Here is a 26,308-nt window from a genome sequence, read left to right as displayed (position 1 = left end):
CCAGACAAACACCACTGAAGAACTGGACCATTCCAGGGCATAGATGGACTCTTGTATGGTCACTACCAAAGGATTATGAGAGTAGCACTAGTCGATAGCTTGTAGGATGCTCAAGGAGCAAGTGCACAGAAGAAAACTCCCAGGGCATGAACAGATGTGCTCAAGAACACGGGATATAGCCACCAGCTCTGCACTGGAAACACTGCAGCCATCGGGCAAGGAATGCTGTTCAATATGTCCTCCATCGGCATACGCGAAGCCGACGTTACCATCAGCCATCAAGCTGTCTGTGTAAACCACTTAATGGCCTCAGGACATTTTAAGAATGGAGAGGAAGTGGCAGTGAAGATCTGTGGGGTTAACCGAGTCCTTAGGGCCATGTGAAAGGTCCAGGAGAAGCCTTGGCCTAGGTGTACATGATGGAGGTGTACATGATGGAGGTGTACATGATGGAGGTGTACATGATGGAGGTGTACATGATGGAGGTGTACATGATGGAGGTGTACATGATGGAGGTGTACATGATGGAGGTGTACATGATGGAGGTGTACATGATGGAGGTGTACATGATGGAGGTGTACATGATGGAGGTGTACATGAATAGACTTCAAGTATAGGTGGTAAAGACAAGGACTCTAGTTCGGATCGTAGGGATCGGACGTGAACTGCAATTGTAAGCCCTGACCTGTGCCACCAATGCAGGAGATGAATTGCCGTGGGTGGGGAAAGGAGAACTACAATGTGTGCAATGTAACTGACGAGAAATTGTGCACGCTTAACTTTCAATGGTGGGACTCTGGCCTCCAACAGGACGCTGGTCACCAGACTTTTCCTAGAAGCTCCCGTCGCTAGTCAAACACCACAGTGGTGCACTGGGTTGAGTAAATGCAACGCTGAAGGCACCTCCAAATCATAAACCACGCCTTAAAGTTAAGGCAGGATTGAGCTGCAGCAGTGTAGAGCGATCTGCACCCCAGTGTGTTGCTCAGGCAGTGGAGGGCATTCAGGTGCTGCCAGCACTTCTGCTTCAGCTCACAAAGGTGAGGAAGCTAAGTCAATCGGGTGTCCAAAACCAGTCTTAAGAATTGATATGTCGCCACTACAGTGAATGGCTCATCATTAAGGTAAAGCTTTGGTTCCAGATGAATGGTACGACACCGACAGAAGTGCATGACACACGACTTTGTGGCTAAAAACTGGAAACTGTGGGCTGAAGCCCATGACTGCGCCTTATGGATGGCTCCCTGTAGGCACCACTCAGCAACACCCGTAGTGGTGGAGCAGTATGAAATACAGAAGTCGTCCGCATACAGAGAAGGTGAGATGGGCAACCCTACAGCTACTGCTAGACCGTTAATGGCCACTAAATATAGAGCTACACTCAATGTAAAGCCCTGCGGGACCCCTGGATATGGGGAGGAACTATGGGAGATACCAACTTGGAAACAGAATATACAATGCAACAGGAAATTTTGGATTAAAACCTAAAGTGGGCCTCTGAGACCCCACTTGTATAATGTGGCAAGGATATGACGATGCCAGGTCATGTCATACACTTTTTGTAAATAAAAAATAATGGCAACCAGGTGTCAGCATCTGGGAAAGGCTGTTCGGATGGTAGCCCCAAGGGAAACAAGATTTTCAGTGGTAGAGCAACCCTGGGGGAAACCGCTGTGGCAAAGAGTCAATAGGTCACGTGACTCCAGGACCCAACCCAACTGCTGACACCATACATTCAAGCAGCTTACGAAGAACATTGGTGAGGCTGATGGGCCAATAGCTATTCACATCAAGCGGGTTTTTACCGGGTTTGAGCACTGGAATGATGGTGCTCTCTCGCCATTGTTATGGAAAGACGCTATCGTGCCAGATCCGACTGAAGATGACTAGGAGATGTCGCTTGTAGTCAGATGAGAGACATTTAACCATCCGACTGTGGATCTGATCCAGCCCAGTAGCTGTGTTGGGGCAATGTGCAAAGGTACCTAGGAGTTCACTCTGTAAATGGGGTGTCATAGGGGTTCACTGTGGTGTGTAGTGAACAAGAGGACTTTATTTTATTTTACTTTCCATTCCATTCCATCCGCCATTTGCAGGTGCGAAAGGCTAGGGGATAGTTCGCTGAGCACTACAATCGAATAGCTCGAGCGTATGTCAGAGAAATACTCGGCATTTCACTGATGTTAACACCAGAGACACCTGTTGGGGTCAGGTACCCAAAAACACATCCTATCTTCATCCAGACTTGGCAAGGTGACGTATAGCACCCAATGGACGAGACATACCTCCACCAACACTTGTTTGTCTTTTTATAAGCTGGTGAACGCGTGGTACGGAGCTGTTTATATGGCTATTAGATGCTCTACGGAAGGGTGCTGCTTATGTCGCTGAAGAGCTCGCCGAAGCTCTTTAATGGCTTCAGCGACTTCTGGTGACCACCAAGGGACTGACTCGCCGGGGCACCATAAAGACCCTAAAGAATGACGAATCTCTCCAGAGGACAGATGTGAGAATTCCTGGGCTGCAAAGGGATAAATCAATGGCCGAGTAAGTGCCTAAGTGCCGCGAGCCACAATGAAGAGTGTGAGTGTGAGTGTGTGTGTGTGTGTGTGTGTGTGTGTGTGTGTGTGTGTGTGTGTGGGGGGGGGGGGGGGGGTGTCAGTATTTAAGAGGCAGAGGTCGAATTCAGACAGTGGAGAAACTTACTGTCGGATTAAAACTGTGTGCCGGACTGAGACTAACTCAGGACCGTTGCCTATCTGCAGGCAAATGCCCTACCATCTGAGCTACCCAAGAACGACTCACATCCCGTCCTCACAGCTTTACATCTGCTAGTACCTCATCTCCTACCTTCCAAACTTCAGGCAATGGTCCAGAGTTCGAGTCTATCAGGCGCACAGTTTCAACCTGCCAGGAAGTTTCATATCAGTGCACACTTTGGTGCAGAGTGAAAATCTCAGCTAGAGACAGTAAAGTTTCGACATCTCTGCCTTGGCCAGTAAGCATGGTGCCACCTCACAAGGGGTTGTGAGTATTAAAATCATCCAAAAGTAGGAAGGAGATAGGGTTGATCAATCAGTGCAGCCAATGCGTTCAGGGGTAGTACAGTATATGGAGGAAGATCTTTGTTGCAGACCATTATTTCCTGCGTTGTCCTTATCCTGACAGCCCCAGCTTTAGAAGGGATGTGAAGGGGCACAGGTTCACTGCATACTGAGTTCTGGACAGACACAAACTCCACTTCACACTATTATATCCGGTATGGTTCTTTTAACATCCACTATAGCCGCAGAAGGCACGGAACCGCATTGTCAGGAACCAGGTTTTCTGGATAGTGATGCAGAAAGCAGGTGTAAAGCTAAACAGTTTCTGTAGTTCAGCCTGGTGGTTGAAAAATCTGCCACAATTCCACTGTAGGGTGACATGCTTGAGAGACTGGGAAGGCACAAAACAATGAGGCTGTCTACGCGATAATTTCCACTTCATCCTCAGACACAGAGCTTGAAGGTAGCGGTGGTATGGGTGCCCTGCAATATCTGTGCTTTGGTGGGGGATGGTCATCTTTTTGGTTTTATCTCGCTTCACCTTTGACTGTTCTGGCTGGGAGGGCTTCACTGAGTGTCTCTGACTGAGAAATACTGAAGCCCTACGACCAGATACCTGTGGTTGATTCAGCCACTGGCGGGTGTCCACTTTGCTACTGGTAGTTACGTGGGAAGGGAGTGACCAAATGGACCCCTTCCTATCTAGAGGATCCGAAGAAGATGTACGCTTCTTTGGCTGAGAAGTGGAGACTGACGTCCCCAATGGTTGGTGGGGTGTTGCTCCTTAAGTAGGTGGTGCAGTAGCAACAGGGAGGTTAAGTGCCCACCACCATCAAAGGAGCAGGTGGAGCCTGACAGCTGAGAGCTGTAAGCGTAAGTGGATGTCATATACACAGGATGTAGCCTTTCATATTTTTCTTAGCCTCAGTATATGTCAGTCCAGGGTCTTGTATTCCATGGTTTTCTACTCTTTCTGTAACATCCTGCAGTCTGACGAGCAAGACAAATGATGCTCTCCACAGTTGACACAGATGGGGACCTTCTCAGTAATTTATCACCCTCCAAAGCCAAGATGAAGGCACCAGTGGCAACCTAATAGCCCTCTGAGCCCTGTGGACACACCAGATAAATGAAATGAACACCTCACTACTCGAGACAGGTGTGCAGCTCAGACTGTAAAAGAAGGTCCCTGCTGAATGCAATACCCTGGACCATATTTAAGTGCTTATGGGGCATGATGTTAACATACATCCCCAACTTGTCACAAGTCAGTAATATCTGGGACTGGGCAGAGGATGCTATTCTTGTCAAGACTGACCTTGACTGCATTTTGGACAAGCCCTCCACCTCCCCCAATTTCTCCTCTAAATGCTCTACAAAAAACTGAGGCTTCATCAAAACTAAGGAGTCCCCCTCAGCTCTTGTACATATGAGGCACCAAGGCGAAAAAGCTTGGCTGCCATGCTTAGCCTGGCCTTCCTCTGATGGTGTGGCCAGGGAGATGAACAATTTGGGAACACATTTCTTAGCATTGAAGTTAGACTGACTGTTTAGATACTGCTGGTGGTTGACCACCAGCAAGAGATGATTTACTACACTTCATGGCATGTCATCCGCCCTAATGCCACCCACTCTGACGAGGGGACCTCCAAAAGGGTGCCACCCACAATCAGCAAGGGCCACCTGGCAGGATGGACACTGCCAGGAGTCCCAATGCCCCAGGGAGATGGGCATCTATTCCTTGGCATACGTGGGGAGTTAACGGTGCAGGCATTAGCAGAGCGATCCTTATTTAGTCAGGGGGTACAACCACCAGCAGCCCCACCACAACAGCCTGGGTATGAGGTGCAAATAAGTCTATGGTCATCACTGGAACAGAAAACAACACTGCATAGTGGATGGAGGAAAAGCACACCCAGGGAGGTGTCCCCACCCAAGAGATGGAGTGCGAGTGGGACTGTAATGCCACAACGAGAAAGTGGGTGAAAGTCTCAATGCACGACGGACACAATGCACCATGGAAAGCGCCCTTCACCAATTGGCTCACTCTTCGGGAAAATTTTGAAGAATGAAGGTCAAAACCTACAGTGGACCATCAGAAAGGCCGAAAGGTGCAAGACGGGCAGGAATATCTTGGACCTATTGTAACCCCCTGACCCGCAGGGTGGGGGGGGGGGGGGGCAGATCGACAGAAATTGCAAGACTTCAATATCTACATGTGATTATATTAAAAACAAAGATTCCAAGACTTACCAAGCGGGAAAGCACCGGTAGACACACACACACACACACACACACACACACACACACACACACACACACACAATTTCGAGCTTTTGCAACTGGCGGTTGCTTCGTCAGGAAAGAGGGAAGGAGAAACCCACATTCTTTCATCTTTCCTTCTCCTTCCCTCTTTCCTGACATCTTTCCTTCTCCTTCCCTCTTTCCTGACATCTTTCCTTCTCCTTCCCTCTTTCCTCCTCCTCCCCTCTTTCCTGACATCTTTCCTCCTCCTCCCCTCTTTCCTGACATCTTTCCTTCTCCTTCCCGACATCTTTCCTTCTCCTTCCCGACATCTTTCCTTCTCCTTCCCGACATCTTTCCTTCTCCTTCCCGACATCTTTCCTTCTCCTTCCCTCTTTCCTGACATCTTTCCTTCTCCTTCCCTCTTTCCTGACGAAGCAACCACCAGTTCCGAAAGCTCGAAAGTGTGTGTGTGTGTGTGTGTGTGTGTGTGTGTGTGTGTGTGTGTGTGTGTGTGTGTGTGTTTATTGTGCCTGTCTACCGGCACTTTCCTGCTTGGTAAGTCTTGGAATCTTTGTTTTTAATATATTTTTCCCATGTGGAAGTTTCTTTCTATTTTATTACTCCATGTGATTAGATATTTTTATCATCATCATCTGATTACAATTTAATAATATGATGGGCTCAAGCAGAATCATAATTTTCTTTGACTCTTGTCCATTTGTTCTGGAAACATTTTTTCCATTTGTCACACTACTACACTGATGAAACTTTATTTTACAGCAAAGCCTTCAATATTTCTAGAGCTATCCCTAACCCCAATAAGAGTAACATTTTTTAATGGTGATTTTTCAGACATAAATTACAACAAGCATGGATTTTTCTTTTGGTGAAGTATGTTTAACCGTATTATGATGGCCGCCATTGGAAACTTATTTCTGGATTGATAGCAATAGGTTTTTTCATGTCAATTTCAAATTTCAGCAGTATGAACGCAACTTCAAACATTTCATTTGGCATGAATATTAAAATGCAAAGCATTTAAACATGCAGAATATGTCCTATGCATGTAAAGGAGTTATACATTTGAGCTGCCATGAGAATGAACTCACTGGACCTTTCCAAAACTTTTCACAATGCAAATTAAGTGGCCTTTCAATACACAAAATGCCAATTGTGAGGACTTTTAGGTTTTATAGTTGCTAAGGACTGACTGTTCTTGTTTTAACAGCCTTTGTTTGCATTACCTAATTCTACAGTTAAAGGCCAGAGGTGTGAAAGTAGTAAATATAACACGGACATTTAAAAGCAGCTGAAAAATGCTGGAATTTTACCCCATTATTGCAGTTGGCTCTATATTCTGAGAATTTTACCCCTACAGTCTATCTACCCCATATGAAGTAACGAGCCATGGCAGTTTATGCGGCGAACAATGGATGTGGGACTTTGTCAATTAAGAGATACATTGCAAAAATCTTAACGATGTTACACCTATAAAGAAGAATACCCACTTAACTGTATTGATTGAACGATTTGATGCCACCTGGCATTGACAAATATCTGTAGATTGTTAACTAATTACACCATGCTGCATTTTAAAGCTTCAGGAAATGTTGTTTTATGACTTGGAACATTCATAGTCACAGATCAGAGATAGGAAAGGTTAATACAAGTTTAGTAGACTGCAGGAGCACCCAAAGAAAGGTCACGGAATTAGTATCACTAACTGAAGGTTATGCACAGATAGTATTATGAACAGAAAGTTGGTTGAAGCCAGATAATGACAATGAAATCTCTAATTCAGACTGGAATATTAATTGCAAGGATAGGTTAGTCGCCAATGGTGGCTGTGTGTTTATTGCGGCAAAGAATTTGATTAAGTCTAATGAGGTTATTACGAATTCTGACTGAATTAATCTGGGAGAGGTTAAGTATCAAAAGTCATTCAAAAATAATAATCAGATGCTTTTATAGACCACCTGGGTCAGGAGCTCCAGTGGTAAAGTCCTTCACAGAACTTATAGAATATTGTTAATAACTTTCTTGATCAGGCTGTTTTAATAGGGGCGACTTCAACTTGCCAGGTATAGATTCGTAATATCATGCTATCTAAACTGGTGCCAAAGATAGGGATTCATGAGACAGTGTTCCGGATGTGTTGTCAAAAAATTATTTTGGACAGATAAGAAAACCAACTCTTGAGGGTTACATCTTAAGACGTGGCAACAGGCCTGAATGTATGTAGTCAGTCAACATTGATAAAGTACCTGTGATTAGAAGACTGTGGTAGCATCTATGACAAGGGGTCTGACAATGTTAAGGGTAAGAAGATATTTTAGCTTAGCAAGAGTGAAAAGATACAAATTTTAGATTATCTTACAGTCTTCATCAAATATTTGGTGATGAGGGTGAAGATGTGGAAAACTAATTGAAAAAATTCAGAGTAATTGTGCAATAAGCCCTAGACAAGTATGTAATGAGTAATGTGTTAAGGGATGGGAAAGACTTGCCACTGTTTACTAGCCATGTTAGGAAACTCTTATGTAAACAACGAAAACTTTGTCAGCATAAAGTTCTGTTTGTGTACATAGCTGTTTTCTGACACTGCTATTAAACAGTGGTGAGTCTTTCCCATCCCGTAACATCTTATTCTGAATGTACACGAGACTAGCAAAAACCTAGCTGACAAACAAAAGCTGAATGAAGCAAAAGGAGCATTGAGAGAAGCATAGAAACGTTCAATGACTTTAGAAGTAAAACTCTGTCAACTGATCTGAGTGAAAACCCTAAGAGGTTCTGGTTGTACGTAAAATTGCTAAGTGGGACCAATTCACCTATTCACTCACTCAATGACCATACTAGCACTGAAACAGAAGATAACAGAGATAAGGCCAAAATACTTCATTCAGTCTTCACCATGGAAGACCCCTTCTAGCAGTAATTCATCATAGATCAGCTTGAGCAACAATGGGTACCTAGTTACTGTAAGGAAGTGCAGGTCCTAACCAATTTAAGAAGAGCCATAGAACAAATGCACACACTTTTACACATATGTCGTTGGCATCGATCTGTTGCATTGTGGAACATGTTTTATGCTCAAAACTTACGACCTTGGGGAAGGAAAATGTTCTCTATAAAAGTCAACATGGATTCTGCAAAACTCTGCTCCTCAATAAGATCCACAGCACTGTCAACAACAGCATTCTTGTTGATGCTGTGTTACTAGACTTCAGGAAGGCATTCGAAACAGTCTCACACTGCCAGTTAGCGGAAAAAATATGTACTTATCAAGTACTACAGCATATTTGCAACTAGATTCATGACTTCCTTGCACGCAAAACTCAACAGGTCACTCTTAATGGAATAAGATCGACAGATGTAAAGATCATACCCGCATTAAGTGTGACAGGAGCATTACTGTACAAAGCGTCAGATGCTCTCTAAGGCTGTTTGCTGCTGATGTGGTTGTCTGTAATAAAGTGGCAATGCCAGAAGACAGTAACTATTTGCAGAATGACCTCCACAGAACTGATGAATGAGACAAGCTCTGGCAGTTGATGTTGAACATAAATAAATGTAACACGTTGCACATACATAAGAAAATGAATCCATTACTGTGTAGCTACACTCTTGATGACAAACTGCTGGAAATGGTATCTGTTGTAAAATAATATTCTGGAGTAACTATCCAGAGCAACCTTAAGTGAAATGACCACATAAAACAAGTAGTGGGAAAAGCAGATGCCAGACACACCATAATAGGAATACACTTAAAAAATTTAGCTCATCCAAAAAGGAAGTGGCTTACAAGCTGCTTGTTCATCCAGTTCTTGAATATTTTTTATCTATCTGGGATCCCTACCTGATAGGACTGACAAACCAGAGAGAAGATCCAACAGAGTGGATCGTTTCGTCATGGGATTGTTAAGGGGGATGTTCAACCAAGTCTGTTAGCAGATGTTACAAGAAAGGCATTGTGCATCATTGAGATATTTACTACTGAAATTTCAGAAAATCATGTTCCGAGGAGAGTCCAACAACAAAATCGTCAGAATTGGCTGAAACAATATGAACCAGAAATACGACAACTACAAGGTGTTGTCCCAGCACAGCAGAAATGAAAAAGGCAAATGAGATTCTGTGCAAAATACCTCCTTTGAACAGGCAGACAGATGGCATACATTGAGTTATATAATAAACTTACAAGGGCGAGCTGGCCATATAAAGAACATATAACAAGAATGCTAAAGTTCTGGGGAAAGCTGAGCTTCCTTTTTCTTTCTACACAGCAAATTTATGTGAAGATTGACAACTCTCAAGTGTTCCAAAATTATAGGAAGTTGGGGAATAAAGTGCTTAAAAATCTTAACATATTTTCAATATTATAAAACAGGATGGAAACTGGCTTTGCAGAGAAGACAAAGAACTTTGAAGAAATCAAACAGGAGGCCAAGTGGGAGAAAGTGGTAAACATAACCATGATCCATCCATCAAAATGTCTAAGATGCTTATCAGATCAGTCAACAAGCCAAGTCCAAGAGTTCAGTAATAGTAGCACTGAAGTAGACAATGCTAGTGGCAGCAGCATTGATCATGATATTGCTGAAAACTGTCCAACAAATTTAAAGTATCAACCTATAAAATCTGCAGCCAAGTTTGTGTCAAAAGTGTCTTGTCAAGAAGAAAACAATCTAAATTTCTTAGAAGCTTGGCTATTAGATGTAACTACAACATAACAATCTGGGATTTGGCGTAAAGTATGCAGAACACAGAAGTAGTCTCTCAGAACTGACAATACAAAATATCAGCTGGTCTGAGGAACTCTGCAAGAACTCTGCCTCTCTGAATTTTGATCTCTCCAATTGGATAATCTGAGGTCATGTATACCTGTTTGCAGGCCATTATTAATGAATACAAAGCCTGGAGGCGTGTCATTGTTATTTCAGACACCAAAGCAGTCAATAGGGGGCACAAAAGTGGTCTAGTTCCTACACTTTTTTTTGATAGCTCAGACAAAGATGGCTGTAAGAGCCTCAGTTTATAGGGTGAATATTACATTCACAACCTGGTTCTATGGCACTTTACCATTTCACAGTAACTGACGAAATCAGTCACCCAGCATTGACCACCAGTCCACTGAAGATAGTTTTGACCTGATGTGAAAACTTACAAAGAAGCTATTCTGGCTCTGAAACACACACACACACACACACACACACACACACACACACACACACACACACACACACAGAGAGAGAGAGAGAGAGAGAGAGAGAGAGAGAGAGAGAGAGAGAGAGAGTAATGTCCAATTCCTTTTGCCAAAATCCTCCATGAAGGAACTTACCTGCTGTGGCATGTTCTGGTTGAACAGAAGCTCCGCCAAGACCAGTGGTGCCTTGGACCGAATCTCCAACCTGTCAGCCTCTACGACAATTTCCTTGTCCGCTCCATCCAGTGTCCCGGCATCACGCTTGCGTTTCACCATCTCGTACAGCAAGTCCATCCGCTGCTTCTCCGTCTTCTCCAAGTCATCACTCACGGTGAGTCCTTTGGCACCATCTGTAAGGTCTTGCATACGTGCCCTCACTGCCTCTTCTGAAACGTCCACTGCCCAGTGCTCGTTGTCTTCTTCCTCTTCCTGGAACACAATCAAAAGATTTTGGCACCTCCAACTGGTATTACTCTGTACTGCCACTCACACTACTTATGTGCTGAACTCTTTAGATTCTAGTTTTACTCAAGTCACACCCATGTGGAATGAGCAATGCTCACACTATCAGACTTAGCACAAGCTAAAAAAAAAATCACATGTCAAGCAAGTGATAATCACATGGCTATAATTTGTGTCACTCGCAGTTGCCAATTTTATAAATCAAGGAATGAATTTAAGATTATTGCTTTGCTGTCCACGAAGTTACCACCAGCTTGTAGTCACTTTAAATTTGCAACAATGCAGAGTTCTCTTTCCAAGAAAAAAATTGAAGGTACCTGAAAATATAACACCAGCAGCACCTAATGTATTCTCATCTGTCAAATTTGCCCACTGAAATGTATGCACGTTAAAACTACCACAAGGAAGGAAAACTTCCAGCATGCAAGTTCCATCACAAGGTCAAGTGTTTTAACTGTTCCAAAGCACGTACTGCTAACACAATCTGCTGTTAATGTAAGTTGAGATTTCCCTGATATTTATGAAGGTGAAAGCTCCAACAGACTAATGTTACATTAGGATATCCAAGCTAGGGGACAAGGTGGCCTCGCAGAAGCCTAATATAATTTAGTTTAGCACAATCTGAGAAATAATCTTTCCAACATTTTATGTAATTCATATGTCATCCACTGATAACGTTAAATTGACATGGCTTTCTTTCAGGGGTGTATCTCCGGTTATCCAAATTAGAATAAGGTCAATCAGCCAACTGCAAGCAGCTGCACTTCAATCACTTACTTTTCTCCATGCAAACAAAGTCAAGATAGTGATATGACGAAATATTTTATGTATTTTAGTTTCATGAATTTTAAGTTTTCCTTGCAAAAGTAACAACACTTTCAAATTTGCTCACAATATGATTTTACAAATGTAACGTCAACAGAATGTTTGTTACAATGTCATGTTTAACCTACCCAAGGATATTAATTTAGAGGAAAGCACGAATGCTTTGCCTCATCAACAGTGAAACTCACGTTTTCTTGGGCATGCTTTTCTGGTGCTTCTAGAGGCAGGTCTCCACCATCATCAGACAAACGGTTCTCACCATTCGTCTCACCATTTGTGGCACCCTTCTTACCACGTTTTCCTCGTTTGCCTTCTGTAAGTGATGAGCCTTGCGCAGCAGGGTTCAGGTCTGCAAAGTAATGAATAATGTGCAAATATACAACTTTCACAATTTGTCACTAGTTTAATCATATGAAACTGTGCCTCATAGTCTGCCTTATAGAAGGTGTCTTCACAGAGTCAGATATGTATTATAATCATTGAACATTTGCAAGAAATGCCGTAAGATCAAAATAGGAAGATTACACTATCACTGACAAACAATTACCAGTGCACCAATTAGTATTCTGTTAATGTTGCACCTGATTGGCTTGGCACTAAAATTGCTTATATGTAACTTATGTCAAAAGCAAACAGTTAATCATCATCACAGGTTTATGCTAACTCCAAGGAAACCTCAGACAATGTCAAGTTTTTGGCATCCAACAATCAGCTGACTATTTCATTTTTGTGCACAATATATATAGACAGATGTCCTGTCCAGCCTGAACAGGCACCTATCATACGTCCCTGCAGAAATGTCGTAAACTGCAGTGTTGTTCAGACCAATCAGATTCCATGTGATTAAGTACAGTGTGTCAGTTTGCTGCCTCAAACACTAGGTGTTTAATTGCTAGTTTTACATTGTTGGCTATAGCTACATACAGTATCGTTGCGCCTCATTCAAAGTTTAAAATGACATTTAACACTGGACAGGAATGGCCTTTTGTGATTAGGAGCCAATTTGCATCCACCTGTCAAACTGTTACTCGCAATAGGATTTAAGTCTGAATCTCTACACAATGCAGCAGTATCAACAATACTACGCTAAGGATGGATTGCTACTCACCATGAAGATGACCTACTGAGTTCTCGATAGGCACAACAAAAAGACACTGGCCATTCCCACTTTCATCCAAAACCTTCTTCAGTAAAGAACAATGCACACAACCTCTCAAGCCACCACTTGGTGAAAGCTATAATTTGCAACAATCTCCCCCCCCCCCCCCCCCCCGTGTGTGTGTGTGTGTGTGTGTGTGTGTGTGTGTGTGTGTGTGTGTGTGTGTGTGTGTGTGTAAAACTCGACATGGCATCTTCACGGCAGGTAGCAATCTTCCCTTTTAATATCACTGATACTCCAACTGAGTTTCCAGTGTACTTGTATGAGATACATAATTAAGTTCTGTTGACAAATACATTAGAACAAGTCTGTTCAGGATGTACGTAGGCGAGCAAGAGTGCTCATGCTCGCTGGCTATGTGGGGAGTGTGTGCTCGTGGTAAAATTTAGCATCAGACATCATTACGCAGTGCAGGGCAATGCAGCCAATGTGCTTCCTTCAAAAGGATGAAGACTTAGTTCAGCATAGTCTCACACGTGAACATACACACACTGAGCACAGTGCTTTAAGTGCATAGTAACTTACTTCTTTAATCAATGAAACATAGCTTGGTGACAGGTTAGGAAATGAAATGCAAAAATTCAATTTACAATTACATTAAAGTACCTTCCATGCAAAAGATTGTGGACAATTCTAAGGCAAAGAGCGAGCAGCAGAAATGCATTATATAGAAGCAGAGGAATAAACATAGCAGTAATTTTTCCCCAGCGTTTTCATTATGAAAATACATTTTTGTTTTGAGGAGGAACTCTACAAATGATTCTGCAGTTTAAGCACATTACCGTTTTTTGTTTTTTTTTCCTCCCCAATCTGCTAAATGTGCAGTTTCACTGATTTTCTGTTGCTGTTGATGCTGTGGAAACTGAGCTCAAGCAACTTTTTCTGCAGCGAAGATAGTGAAATCCATCCACAGCAGCTCACCGACACACTTATAAGCTTTTCTTCGAATTAACAATGCTCAAGAAATAATAACAGACAGTGTTAGTGAATAGCAAACAAGTAATATTCACTGACATCCGATGTTTCTACATTTGTTTAAATAAAATGGTAATGAAATGAACATTTGTCATATTAAATTTCGCCCTCAGATGGCATTCATTAGAAGGCTCCATCAGTCTCAAGAAATATCCCGTTTCATACTAAGCTGCCCTGCTTTCGTCCCTTCATCAAAATATTGAAAGGAATGTTCCATTTCACTGTTACTTCTCATTAATACATCAGTCTTAGATAATAAATTTGCCATAGAAACAAGATTTGTTGTGAAGCTATCTTCTTCAGATCCTCTCTTCCTCCCCCCCCCCCCCCCCCCCCCCCACACACACACACTATACACCTGTGTGTCACAGTTAAGCCTGCCTGTTTGTCACTGTTGTGTTATAAGTAAGAGCCAGATCATGAGAGCAGATTAGTGAACAGGCCTGTATTAGATTGTTAGGTAACTAGAATTGATAAACAGTGAACAAGTTTAAGAAGAAAATTTATTGCTGTCAAATAACCACAAAATAAAATAGCCTATCCAGCTATGAAGTGAGTCATTTTCAACATAAATTGCCATGAAAGTGGTACCAAAAAATGACTTCTGAAAGTAGGTTAGGCACTGAAGCATGTTGTGCAAGTATTTTAAGAACACAAAAGAAAATTAGCAGCAATGTGCCGAGTCTTTTTCTGCCTTTCTGAACAAGCAAGCCTCAATAATAAACAAGAGGGATATGTAGTGCAAGGTGACACGATGAGGGAGGAAACTACTTAAAAATGAAATATTAAGCAACTGCAGGACTACTAGCACTGTGCACAGCTGTATACTCACTTGGAGGATTCTTCAGAATGAACGTGTTCAGCTTGTGGTTGAACTCCAAGGGCCCATGGAAACCGCAGGCCTTGCACGACTGACTTATCAGGCCCTTCTTCTGGCTTACTGACAGGATTGTTTCAGGGTTCTCACAACTGGGACACAGCACAAACTTGCGGATAAAGCCATCCAACAAGTCTTGCAGTTTTGCTGCATCGTGTGACCCGTTCACAATGAAACGGTCATTTTTGAAATCGAACTGTGTCTGGGCACCCAACTCACAGCCAAAGTACTTTGTTGGATCTGCAACAAAAAAATGTACGGGAAAATTAAATCTGTTAGAAGATACCAGCATTGTCATTTTTGTCCAAAATAAATAAAAATGTACAGAAAATAAGGTAACGAAGGAAAACAAGATTAGTCTACTAAAGCAAATGGCAAAATAACATTGACATTTTAAAATAGAACGTAAATTAACTAACATACTTTTGTTTTCAGAGCTCTTAGACAACATGTGAATAGCACAGAGAGAGAGCTCAAATTTAATACCCTAAAAATTCACGTAGAAGCTGAAAGTTCATGTACACATAGTGATTAACAATTTTTGTATAAAATATACTTTAAGTGAAACGGTCTGCTTAGGTCCTTACGAGAAGAAGGGACCTGCTCCGGAGAGCACTGACTTATTCTGTGAGTCTCTAAACAGAATGGTTACAAAGGCATGTAACAAACTATGTATGTAGTAGGGGACTTCCCTCCCATGCCATCCCTTCAAAAGCACCACATCAATTGCTTACAGGCAAGAAGGGGAATCATTTTTGTGCTGCCCACACAGCTCAATAAAACTGAGGATCCATACATGAGGAGTCTTCTAGTACTGAAAGACATTTAGTCCAATGTCCTCAAAATAACACACAACACTCCAAAGCTGGGTACTGAGACACGTATCTGCAGATAGTGATGCAACTGCCCCCAAATGTTCACCCCTTATATTCCTCTTCCCCTCACTGAAGATGCACAAATAGTTCTCTTCTTACTAGGGTTGTTGGTCAACCAGTTAGGCAGTAAACTTACGCAGAGAGGGGGGGGGGGGGGGGGGGAAGGATAGGAAAGAAAGTAAAGGAACTAAGGACATCACCTTTCTTGGGATATTTTTGCCAACTAACAGCAACAAATAAAAATGTGTGCTAGAACAGGACTCAAACCCATGATCTCCTGCTTATTAGGCAGTTGTGTAAACCGCAGCAGCACCTGGACATCACAAATGCACAGACTGTCTCAGAATGCTTCCCAACAACATACTTCCACCTAGCACCACCTATCTGTATGTCCTCCATGCTCAATTATTTTGGATTCCCTCTTGAATTCTAACATAAATGTGCACCCAAACTGAAGGTTGTGGATTCGCTGCCCATTGAGGCAAATCAATTGTGCACCATTCTGTGCCAAGTGATCTAGAGGTTTTGCATGACCATCATGGATTTTGATGGAATTTTGTATGAAGAATTATGTTCCCAACCAACACTGATAATGTTTCATGATCATTAATTCAATAACTCTGGAGATTAGTCATTTGCTTGATCCCACAGTGCAGGGATCCAAAGTGCATCCTCAAGTTTTTGGCAATTTGTGACAATATTCTCGAAAGCAAATAAACTAGATGATCTTATATAACCTCTGCACACTGAAGTGAAATAATACATATTTCCTGGGCAATTTGCATATGGATAGACAAGCCCTGAAGAGAGTTTACAGAAGTACCATGTTCTAAACCACCTAGAACACTATGCAACAATATAAAGCACCAGAAAACAACTATGTGTATTGAAAATGAGGCCCATATTCTACTGGTACTCAAATCTGATGTCTTATGTTCTACAATTGTTTAGTACTCTCTGAGAAAGGCAACATCAAAAGTACTTACAACTGAAGAGAGAAAGTCACTGCTCGTCTACATATTTTAGTTTTATCTGCTGTAGCTACAGAATGAAACTAGTTATAAACTTAACAATTTAACAGTATTACCAAGGCAGTGGATATGGTAGTCAAACTGTTGCATGACAGCTATAACACTTATCCTATATATAGCCTACAGGATTAATACCACTGCCACATTGTGTAAATTTTGGTGAAGTTCACAGCAGTCTTCCTGGATTTTTTTTTTTGGAATTGATTCATGCTATTGAGAATTACTAGTATGTCCATTGTGCAGTTCTGTTTACATGCTAGTTTTATTCTGGTTTAAAATATAGTTTATGTCTTGTTAAAGTTTGTAGTTAATGTGCAACATTACTACACAGAGGAAAAATTGCATAAATGTGTCGGTATGGTTCATGATGGGTTAACCAGTGCTCCTTCCTTTTTAAATGAGAAAACTAGCATCGCCATCACCAGAGGGGCTATGCCCATGAAATGTGCAACAGCATGTGCAGGTGACTTCTTACCACAGGTTCCCAAACCTGATGCGAAGTTCTTCACATGGAATCCCAAGCTGATGATACATTTCTGTAAGTGTCAGAAGACAAAGCTACAGTGTGTCTTTCAGGATCCTACACTTATGTTTAATTCGAGTTACTTTAATTTTTTACAGGTTCCATAAATTTGCTGTAAATGTCTTAAGAATAACTATACTGCCAGCCAGATGATTTCACTAATCCACTAAAGAGAGAGCTATTCTTTTTAATTGATTTCTTGCTTATTCCATGAGTACAAGCAGAATGTGGCTCCATTATTAATTCACCTCCACCTTGACAATCTTTTTTGGGCCTTATGCTCACATTGCAGAACCAAATTAGTTTTTCAGGTAGTTTAGAACATTACTTTCTAATGAAAGAACATTTTAAAAATTTCCCAGAAAGTTTTTGGCATTTTTATAAAATCATCAACTTTGCCCTCAATTTGTAAACTACACAAAAGCAGTAGAACAATGTTTTAAAAGACTGTTTTAGTAAGTAAGTAAGTAAGTAATGTGCAAAGCTTCGAGTTTATCCAGCAATCACTTTTGGAGACATAAAAATTCGAACTTAACCTCTATTTCAAGGGAATTTTTTCGGCCAACTTTGCTTCAAATTACCCACATGCACATCACTCAGGCAATCCTTTTTTATAATAAAATTTCACTTAAGAAAGCACAAAATGTTAAAGATACTCTAGTTTTGTTTCTTTCAAGACAATACTGCACAGGAGTCCTAAAATTGCCGAAAACACAAGAGTGCACTGTTTTTAACTGCACTAAGGAGTAAAACAAGTCTATCTCCCTGCAAGTAATAATTTGGCTTAAGTAAATCTTTCCAATATTCATTGGGAACATTGTGCAGATGTTCAACCAAAATTTCAGCAAAATCCAAGACGGTAATGTGCAAACTTTTTCTGAAATTAGAGCACCAGATGGCCCTTATATGAAACAATGGTGTGTGTTTTGCATGTCTCAAAGAAGAGACACTATGCATTCATGTAATTGATTTGCCTCAATGGGCAATGAATCCAGTCTTCAGTGCAGATGCACTTCTACATTTGACTTCCAGCAGGAATTTAAAATTAGCAAGCACACAAGACACGGACAGGGACTGCAGATAGGTGGTGTTCGGTGAGAATGTGAGTCAGCTGGGGGGTGCACGAAGGTAGTCTGCACAACTGCGATAAACTCTGCTTCTGGGCAGCACAGTGATTAATGCAACTGCTTAGTACATAAGAGATCCCAGGGTAGAGTTCCAGTCAAGCATACATTTTCATGTGGCACCACTGTTTCTGTACAAATACCCAATGCAACATATTAGTGCCTTCTCTTTTCTTTCTAAGAAAGAGGACACCATGCAGTCATATAACCTATGTTTTGGTGAATATCAGTACTAACAAAGTCATTTTGAATTGTGCTTAGTGTGGCAGCCAATGACCTTGGGAATATTTTCATAAAACTATCTGGAATAAAACAGTCTTTAGTATTTAACACATATCAGTGAAAGATAAGAATTCTATATCTACAGAGGAAGGAACTGGCTAGATGGCTTCTACTGGGTGAGTGGCAATTTGTATCTTATTCATATTATTATGTTCCATAGTTTCCATTGTCTGATTACATGTGGCTTCAGCAACATATCATCAGAATCTGTGTCTTCACAATTGGTAGAATCGACTTGCACCCATATGCCCCAAAATCAAAATGCAGCTGGGATATCAAAAAAGTTTTATGAAATTGAGCTGACTTCTGCCCCTCTTTATAATTCTTTACTAACTTGCTTCACCAATTTTCACTGCCTCCACTGATCTCTAAGCTCTCCACTATAGTTGCCACTACAGGTGAAAATCAAAAGAGCAAATTAGCTCAAACACACTGAAAATTGTCAAGGAAAACATTCCAGATGAAAAAGTGCCTGAGAACTTATTCTTTTACCATCAACGCTGCATCCACTGTGACTGCGTTATCACTGATACCTATTAAAAGTGAGAGCAATTGACATCTGAACCATTCCATAAAAATGTTTATTGTGGACATAAAAAAATCGATATAGCCGTACACGGTAGGATATTCCAAGTAAAGGTCCCAAAAATAGTATCATTTACTGACTGTTATAATGCCCAGATGATGTTAAGAACAGAAGTTGGTTGAAACCAAAAGTGAATAGCAATTAAGTCCTAAGTTCAGATTAGTATATTTATCTTAAGGATAGGTTAGTCATCTATTGTGGCGGCATATTTATTGCAGTAAATTAGTTGATAATATTTGAAGATTATCATGGATTCCAAATGTGAATTTATCTGGCTGAATTTAAGCAATAAAAGCCAGTCAAAAATGGTTATCTAATGCTTTTATAGACCACCTGAGTCAGGAGCTATGATACTTGAGAACACTTGCAAAAAATTGTCAATAGCTTTCCCGATTGGCCATTATAATGGAGCACAACTTCAACTAGCCATGTACAGATTGGGAAAGTCATGCTGTCAAAACTGGCACTAGAAACAGATTCAAATGACATTCTGAACATCTTGATTGAAAATTACTTTGGGCAAATAATTGTAGAACCAACTTAAGAAAGTAACATCTTAGACCTCCAGCAACAAACAAACCTGAACTTACAGACTCAGTTCATGTAGAGCAAGGTATAAGTGATCCTAAGGCTGTGATAGCAGCTGTAACTACAGGTATTAGAAGCAATGTTAAATTGTGAATATTTTTGCTTAGCAAGAGTGACAATACGAATTGCAGAGTATCTGAATAGTCAATATGAAATGTTAAGCACCGAGGACAAAGATAGAAAAATTCAAATGCACCACTCAATAAGTCTTAGCCAAGTATGTTCAGAGCTAGATCTTAAACCACAGTGTCTTTCCAATCTCTTATCAGCAGTGTTAGGAAACTGCTGTGTTAACAAATAACACCAGGTTTAAGGTAAGTCAACACAGATGACTTAAGTTTAAAACAAAATGAGCATAAAGACAGTAATGAGACAACTGTTCCACAACTTTGAAAGTGTAGGCCTAATCATTTCAACCCATCTGATTAAGAACCCTACGAGGGTCCAGCCTACACAAAAAACCCTAAGCACTTCAAAGTCATGCTTTCAGTCACACAGTGACCATGAAGGCACTGAAACTGAAGTCCAAAACACTGAATTCGGTATTCAAAATTGTTCTTCCATGGAACAGTGTTACTGTCCCTTCTTTCAGTCATCGTACGAACACCAAAGCTTTGAAGAAATAACACAAAAAAAGAATAATTCCATGCTTATGCAATGTCGAAAATTGTTCGAATTTTTGTTGGAAATGCCACACTTTACCCATATTTTGCTTGACACTTTCAGTCTATCCAGGTTACAGCAGAAAGGGAATTCTTCCCATAGCATACACATCAAATGGATTTCCTCATGACGATGACAACGTCGAGTGAGGTAAGTTGTTTCCTTCGTAACTACAACTATTATAGCAACACTCCTTTTGCCGTTGCTGCAGTGACCACTATAAACAAGCTCATAATGCGCACCACCACAGTGGCGTGATCGATTTTTAATTGCACATTCGATATCTATTGTTTGGAGCCCACGGCTTCGATAGGCAAACATTCTTGGAAATTACCTAAATTGAAGTACTGGACATACACAGAAAAAGAAAGATTGATGACAAGTTGCTGGAAACTACAGTAAAATATCAGAGTAACAGGCAGATTCATAGAAATGTGAATCATCCATGAAGGAAATGGCTTTTAAGGCACTCATTCCACCAGTTGGTAAGTACTTTTCATCATCGTGGGATCTTTGGCAGGTAGGACTGATGTATTATTTGAAGTGAGAGTGTTACAGAAATGCTCAACAAACTCCACAAACCACCTGACACTGTGTGGCAGAGGATACGCCTGGTACTACTAACTGAACTCCCCCTCTTGCAAGAGGCTTTGTGCATTGCGGAGGTGTTTATACCGAAATTTCAAGTGAGTACTTCCTGGAAGGAGTTTGACAACATATTACTTCGTCCCACATACAGCACATGAAACGACACCAGGGAAGGCCCCCCCCCCCCCAAAAAAAAGAGCTAATGCAGAGGTTAACTAATGATCATTGTTCCCACATACCAATGGAACAGGGGAGAATGGGAGGGTATGTGTGCAGAAGGGGGGGGGGGGTAGAGGGGGGGGAGTTCAGTTAGTGGTGCCAGAAGTACCTTCCACCACACAATGTCAGGTGGCTTGTTGAGTCATGACAAAGGTAACTTTTTTCTTTGTTTGTTGAGCTCTGAATCTGAATCCTTAAAATTCCACATTGATGTTTCGGGAGGTTACCAGTTACAACAATTATTTTTGTGTTATTTCTTCAAAGCTCTGAACATTTTCTATGTTAAGAAGAATGAACTTACTACAAGTGTAATGGCCAGTAATAATTCAGAGGCAAATTTCCACATCACTAAGTCAAAATTGTTTTCATCTATAATTCTTAACTAATAAATATTCACATATATACTAAGCTGAAACAAGCTAATAAGGCCAGTAGTTTACAATTCATATTCTTACAGCAAACAGTTATTTAACATATATCAAAGAACTCACATGTTGCAGGACGTCCAATGGCTTTTGCAACTTCTGCCATATTTACTATGACTGTCTTGATGCCGTTGCCCTTGCCTTCGACTTTTGCCATAATCCGGGGCATCTTGTAGCGATAGAACGCATCGCTCACGTTCCTGTTTACGTTGACACTTCCCATCTTGCTGGGTACACAGTCGCGAGCAGGGGGTCAGATGGGACGAAATGCTGGCAGTTTTAGGTGTCGGGGATAGTGCAGGGTGGGGTTACCGCCTCAAGGCGTGTTCTAGCGCGTCGGCACGAAAGGAGGGAGAGAGCGAGAGAGAGGGGCAGTCACGTTTCTCTGAATGGCTGCAGCTTCCTGTGCCGATTACTGGAAAATTTTGATGTCCTGCAATTTAAATGAAAAAAATACTAGTTGTAACACTGAGAATAGCACAGCAGCAATCTCACATTAATAAAATACATACAAATCAGTGTTACCATGCTTTAATTACTTATAAGTCTCTCAGGCTGCCTTATCAAATACATAAATCTTCATAGTATATCGGCCTGCCAGTATCATCAGTGAGACTACATAGGACAGGAGCCAACATCCATTTTTCTTACCTGTAACTTATAGGTTCCTGCCGCTTAGATGAAATCATACACCTTGAGTCTAGGCCACGAACTGGCTCTAGGGCTATGTGGAAACTCCCAGATTTTCTTCTGGATAATGTCTCTGTAACAAAAATTAAGCAGTTAACATTTCAAATTTAAATAAGGGGGTCATGATTGTCATATACACTGACCTGAACTTTATTCTTCTGGTCTCTGTACAAAAATCTAGGCTGTGGTGTTTCAAGAAAGTGATTATGCAGGAAGTGTAAGGAGAATTATTTCAGACATTGATAAACTTGATATTTTTACATTTGGTTTAAAATATTATTAAAATCAAACTCATTTTGTTTAAGCTGAACATCGCTGTGTCCTCTCAGTCTATATCCTAACTGATAAAACGCCATGGAATTTTGTAACTTGTGTATCTTTCTTTCATACGTGTAGCCGTTCACTTCAGTCTTTGAGTCTTAGTCTCCAATTGCAATTAGGAAAATCTCCAATCGATGTTTTTCCATCGAGATTTCAAATATACTCGCTCTGTCACAGGCATACAACTGCTTTTCGTGGCCACTCTCACTCATACGCATCAACATTTATCGTAGTATGTCGACAAGAATATTTTACGGTGAAAAATGAATATCTAAATGAGATTGTTGTCAAAGATTATTCTTGCGTCCTAGCGAACATTTGAATCTAACACAATAAATCAGAGATGTACGGATTAACTACTAGCAACGACCTATAACTTCCATGCTGCGCACAATTTTACATGAAAGTAATGCGTAAGTCGCAAGGCGGAATTTGTTTTCGTTTGCGATAGAGTTCTGGACTTTTTCTGTTAAAGCGCTAAGAGTAGAGTTAGAAGTACTGAGATCAATCGACCTCAGCAGCCTGTTTGCAGCAGTCATATGTCAGTGAGCAGTAATTATCCTGTTTGCCACACAAACCCATAGATAAAATTTGCTGTGGCGCATGCTCACTAAGTTTTTATCAGTTTATTCAGACAACATTACGCAAGAATGGAAAAATTTCACGATGCCCACGATATTCTAAGAGGAACGCAATTGCGTGTGTGATTTAAATTTCATAACCTATTTTAATAATTTTTAAAGAAAAATCAACTTTGCAGGATCTGTGTAGTATTTTCAATGTATTTCCTATTTACAATATGTTACAAGCATTGTCCACTGTCTGTACTCGCCGACAATGCATGACGTCATTAGGGTACAGTGAAAGGTGTAAACTGCCTCCTAATTTAGTCAAATTACAGCCACGCAATTCGCAGTGTTACTTAATGGCGGCGACCCACGCTGCAACGGCCTTGGGCAAACCAGCTGGTATGTGAGATCAGGGCTGAACAAACTGGCGCGGCAGGCACTCTGCCCTGTGGACTACGAGCACTGCGTACTTTTTAACAGCCGGCCATCGCAGTTTTAAGTATACAACATTTTTACAGCCACCAGAATTTTATTTAGTGTTGGGAAAATATGTTTTCAAAGGTGAATACAACAGGAGATAGGTAGTAAGAGACAGCATTAATGAAGCTTTCGAAATTAATTTCACGGTTTCAAACAAAATACTTTTATTCGTCTGCTCTTAATATTTCATTTTTTAGTTCTCAGCCTGACACTGCGATTAAAAATCTCATCCACGGACTAAGAACTGTTATAACGGAAATAGCATTTGACAAGCAAATGGCAGTTGTTTTAAATATCCTGCGTTAATGTGATATACTTTATGATTCTGTACGACGACTTTCACGTCGAATGTTTGTTATGGAATTATGCATCTACTTGTCATTTACGTAAGTTACGTATAACAACTTAATGCTTCATATAGTGTAACCTTAGGCATGTTTTCATTCAACACGCTCTTCACTCGCTGAAGCCACATACAAACCCAACACGTTAATTTTTTGAAATATGGAAAGATTCCGTGACTTCGCGATAAATACTGCATCGATGCTTGTTCAGGTGGATTGCAGCACGAACGTTTTAACAGTGACTAAATCTGCAGTGAATACTTCACTTTTTACCCGACGACTGTTTTCAGACCGCTTCCATTCTTTTATGTGGTTGACCTGTTTGCCTTCTGATGGTATTCATTAAAATGCACAACTGTATAATGCCAACATATGATTTGTTTACTTCGTAGAAAGAACTGGTATCGAATTAATAGATAAGCAAAATGTTTCGTTCCGCTTACGTAAGTTGCAAAATGTGAACATATGTATGTTCGTAACATTTAGGCGGGATCTTGTGTTAACGGGACTTCAATTACTTGGCTGCGTCTAGCCATTGATGGTAGCGAATTTATTAAACACGAGTTCTCCTTTACCCTGTCTACATTATGCAGCAGCTACAGAAACTTCACATTTTGGAAGACTGCTCTTAGTCTACATGCTGTGTACGAGACCAAACCCATGCTTCAGATAATGGCAAACTTATTTCTTCTCAATACGTATATTTATTGCCAAAATATTACAGCATTTTTACCGCAATGGAGGTGAATGCAGCTCTATAAACAGCTTTAAATACAGAAATTCCATCTTGCCCTTACATAGACAATACACACTTAACTCTGTCGACATTTCGTGGTTTTGAATTTTCATTACAAGCAGAATTTTATGAGTGACTAACACCAAGTGCCTTGGTTATACCCACACGAGCATAGACGGGGGCAGAATGGGTTGGAGGTGTTTGGGCACCACCCCGCCTACAGAAGTAGAGTTTTTATTCATTTAAAGGAGTCTAGAAATAAGTTCTCTGGGAGACCGGAAGTTGGATATCATCTATAAACTTTGCTCTCGTCACAAGAGAAGTGTCGAAAATGTGCAACTCGTGAGAAAAATGTGTGTGTACCGAACCGTTTGGAATTGCAGCTTTTTCATTTTAGAATGCTGGGTACATGACCATCGACACTACTGCAACATCAAGTTTTTTCAGACGCTTCATTTCGAGAAATTGTTTTGAAGGATAAAAAAACATGCGTGGATGATGTCTCATTTACACCGCTAAAAGAAAGTATTTTCGTTTACGGCTGCAATTGTCTATGTTCAACACATGGCATAATTTGAAACAGCGAATCATGCCCGTTGGGTATCTGCAACATTTAGGAGCGTCGTGGAGTCTCCCACCCCCGCGGAATATTGCCAATAAGTCTTTGCTAACCTCCATTCTCCATTTTTAGCCTCAAGCTGTATTTGGTGTTTCACGTATTATTCTAAGTATCAGTTCTGGGATCTGTCGAAATGGCCGTGTTCCCTCAATACTCATTTCTGTTTCCTTTGCAGGGTACTCCGATCCCTCAGGTTTTGTAGCCGTAACTTTGTGAAGTAGCACCTTTCGCTTTTCCCTGTCTAGGTACCACGTGGTACCTTGAGAACTATTACTCTACCCTATGCTTTTATTTGAAAGAAATCTACTGTAACGTGCTGAAGTTCGCTCACCTTAAGTGCTATTTTTATCATTTATTATGTTAAAAAGTGATGGAGGATTAGCATTTGTTTTTCTCCGCCGATTCAGTGGTTTTCAGTCATCTGGTTTGAAGGCAATCAGGCTAGTCTACACATTGAGAGTGCTCATATCCACCGAAGAACGAAATATTCTGAGCTACGTGACTGGTTATCTGGCCATTAATTTTTAGAATTTTCCAATGGTATCACATCTCAAAGGCGTGTGTTCTCTATTTATCGTCTACTTATCTCTTCCCTATTTCAGAAAGCTATTCTTGCTACAGTTGGTCAAAGTTTTACATCCTCTTCACTTCTACAGCCTCATTTTGCTACAAATATAAGCAGCGATACTTGTTTGCTGCTTTGAACGTCTCACTTCCTAGTCCAATTTCCCCAGCGTCGCATGACTGCGATTACACTCCATTACCTCATTTTGTTATTTTCAAACCACATGCACAATCCTGTCATGCGTAGCTGGCTACGCGCTGGCAACACTGCACCCTGCCACTACTT

General features: G+C 41.0%; 1 protein-coding gene across 3 annotated transcripts in view; it reads right to left on the bottom strand.

Moving 5' to 3' along the window:
* LOC126291757 (eukaryotic translation initiation factor 5) overlaps nucleotides 1–26,308 on the bottom strand; it is a 107,773-nt gene that overhangs the window by 18,083 nt on the left and 63,382 nt on the right. For 2 of the 3 annotated variants that reach the window (XM_049985438.1, XM_049985439.1), the window contains exons 3-7: nucleotides 22,351–22,462; nucleotides 21,766–22,132; nucleotides 14,751–15,035; nucleotides 11,973–12,133; nucleotides 10,633–10,926 (exon numbers count right to left, since the gene is read on the bottom strand). In XM_049985438.1, the coding sequence (XP_049841395.1) occupies nucleotides 10,633–10,926; nucleotides 11,973–12,133; nucleotides 14,751–15,035; nucleotides 21,766–21,922 (897 nt within the window). In that variant the 5' untranslated portion in view covers nucleotides 21,923–22,132; nucleotides 22,351–22,462. Of the gene's footprint in view, nucleotides 1–10,632; nucleotides 10,927–11,972; nucleotides 12,134–14,750; nucleotides 15,036–21,765; nucleotides 22,133–22,350; nucleotides 22,463–22,532; nucleotides 26,053–26,308 lie in introns of those variants that run through there. The other variant, XM_049985437.1, reaches the window with a different exon arrangement.

The sequence above is a fragment of the Schistocerca gregaria genome, chromosome 9 (assembly GCF_023897955.1).
Source record: "Schistocerca gregaria isolate iqSchGreg1 chromosome 9, iqSchGreg1.2, whole genome shotgun sequence".
NCBI lineage: Eukaryota > Metazoa > Arthropoda > Insecta > Orthoptera > Acrididae > Schistocerca > Schistocerca gregaria.
The sequence above is the reverse complement of the archived record's forward strand: the minus strand, read 5'-3'. Positions and strand labels throughout refer to the sequence as shown.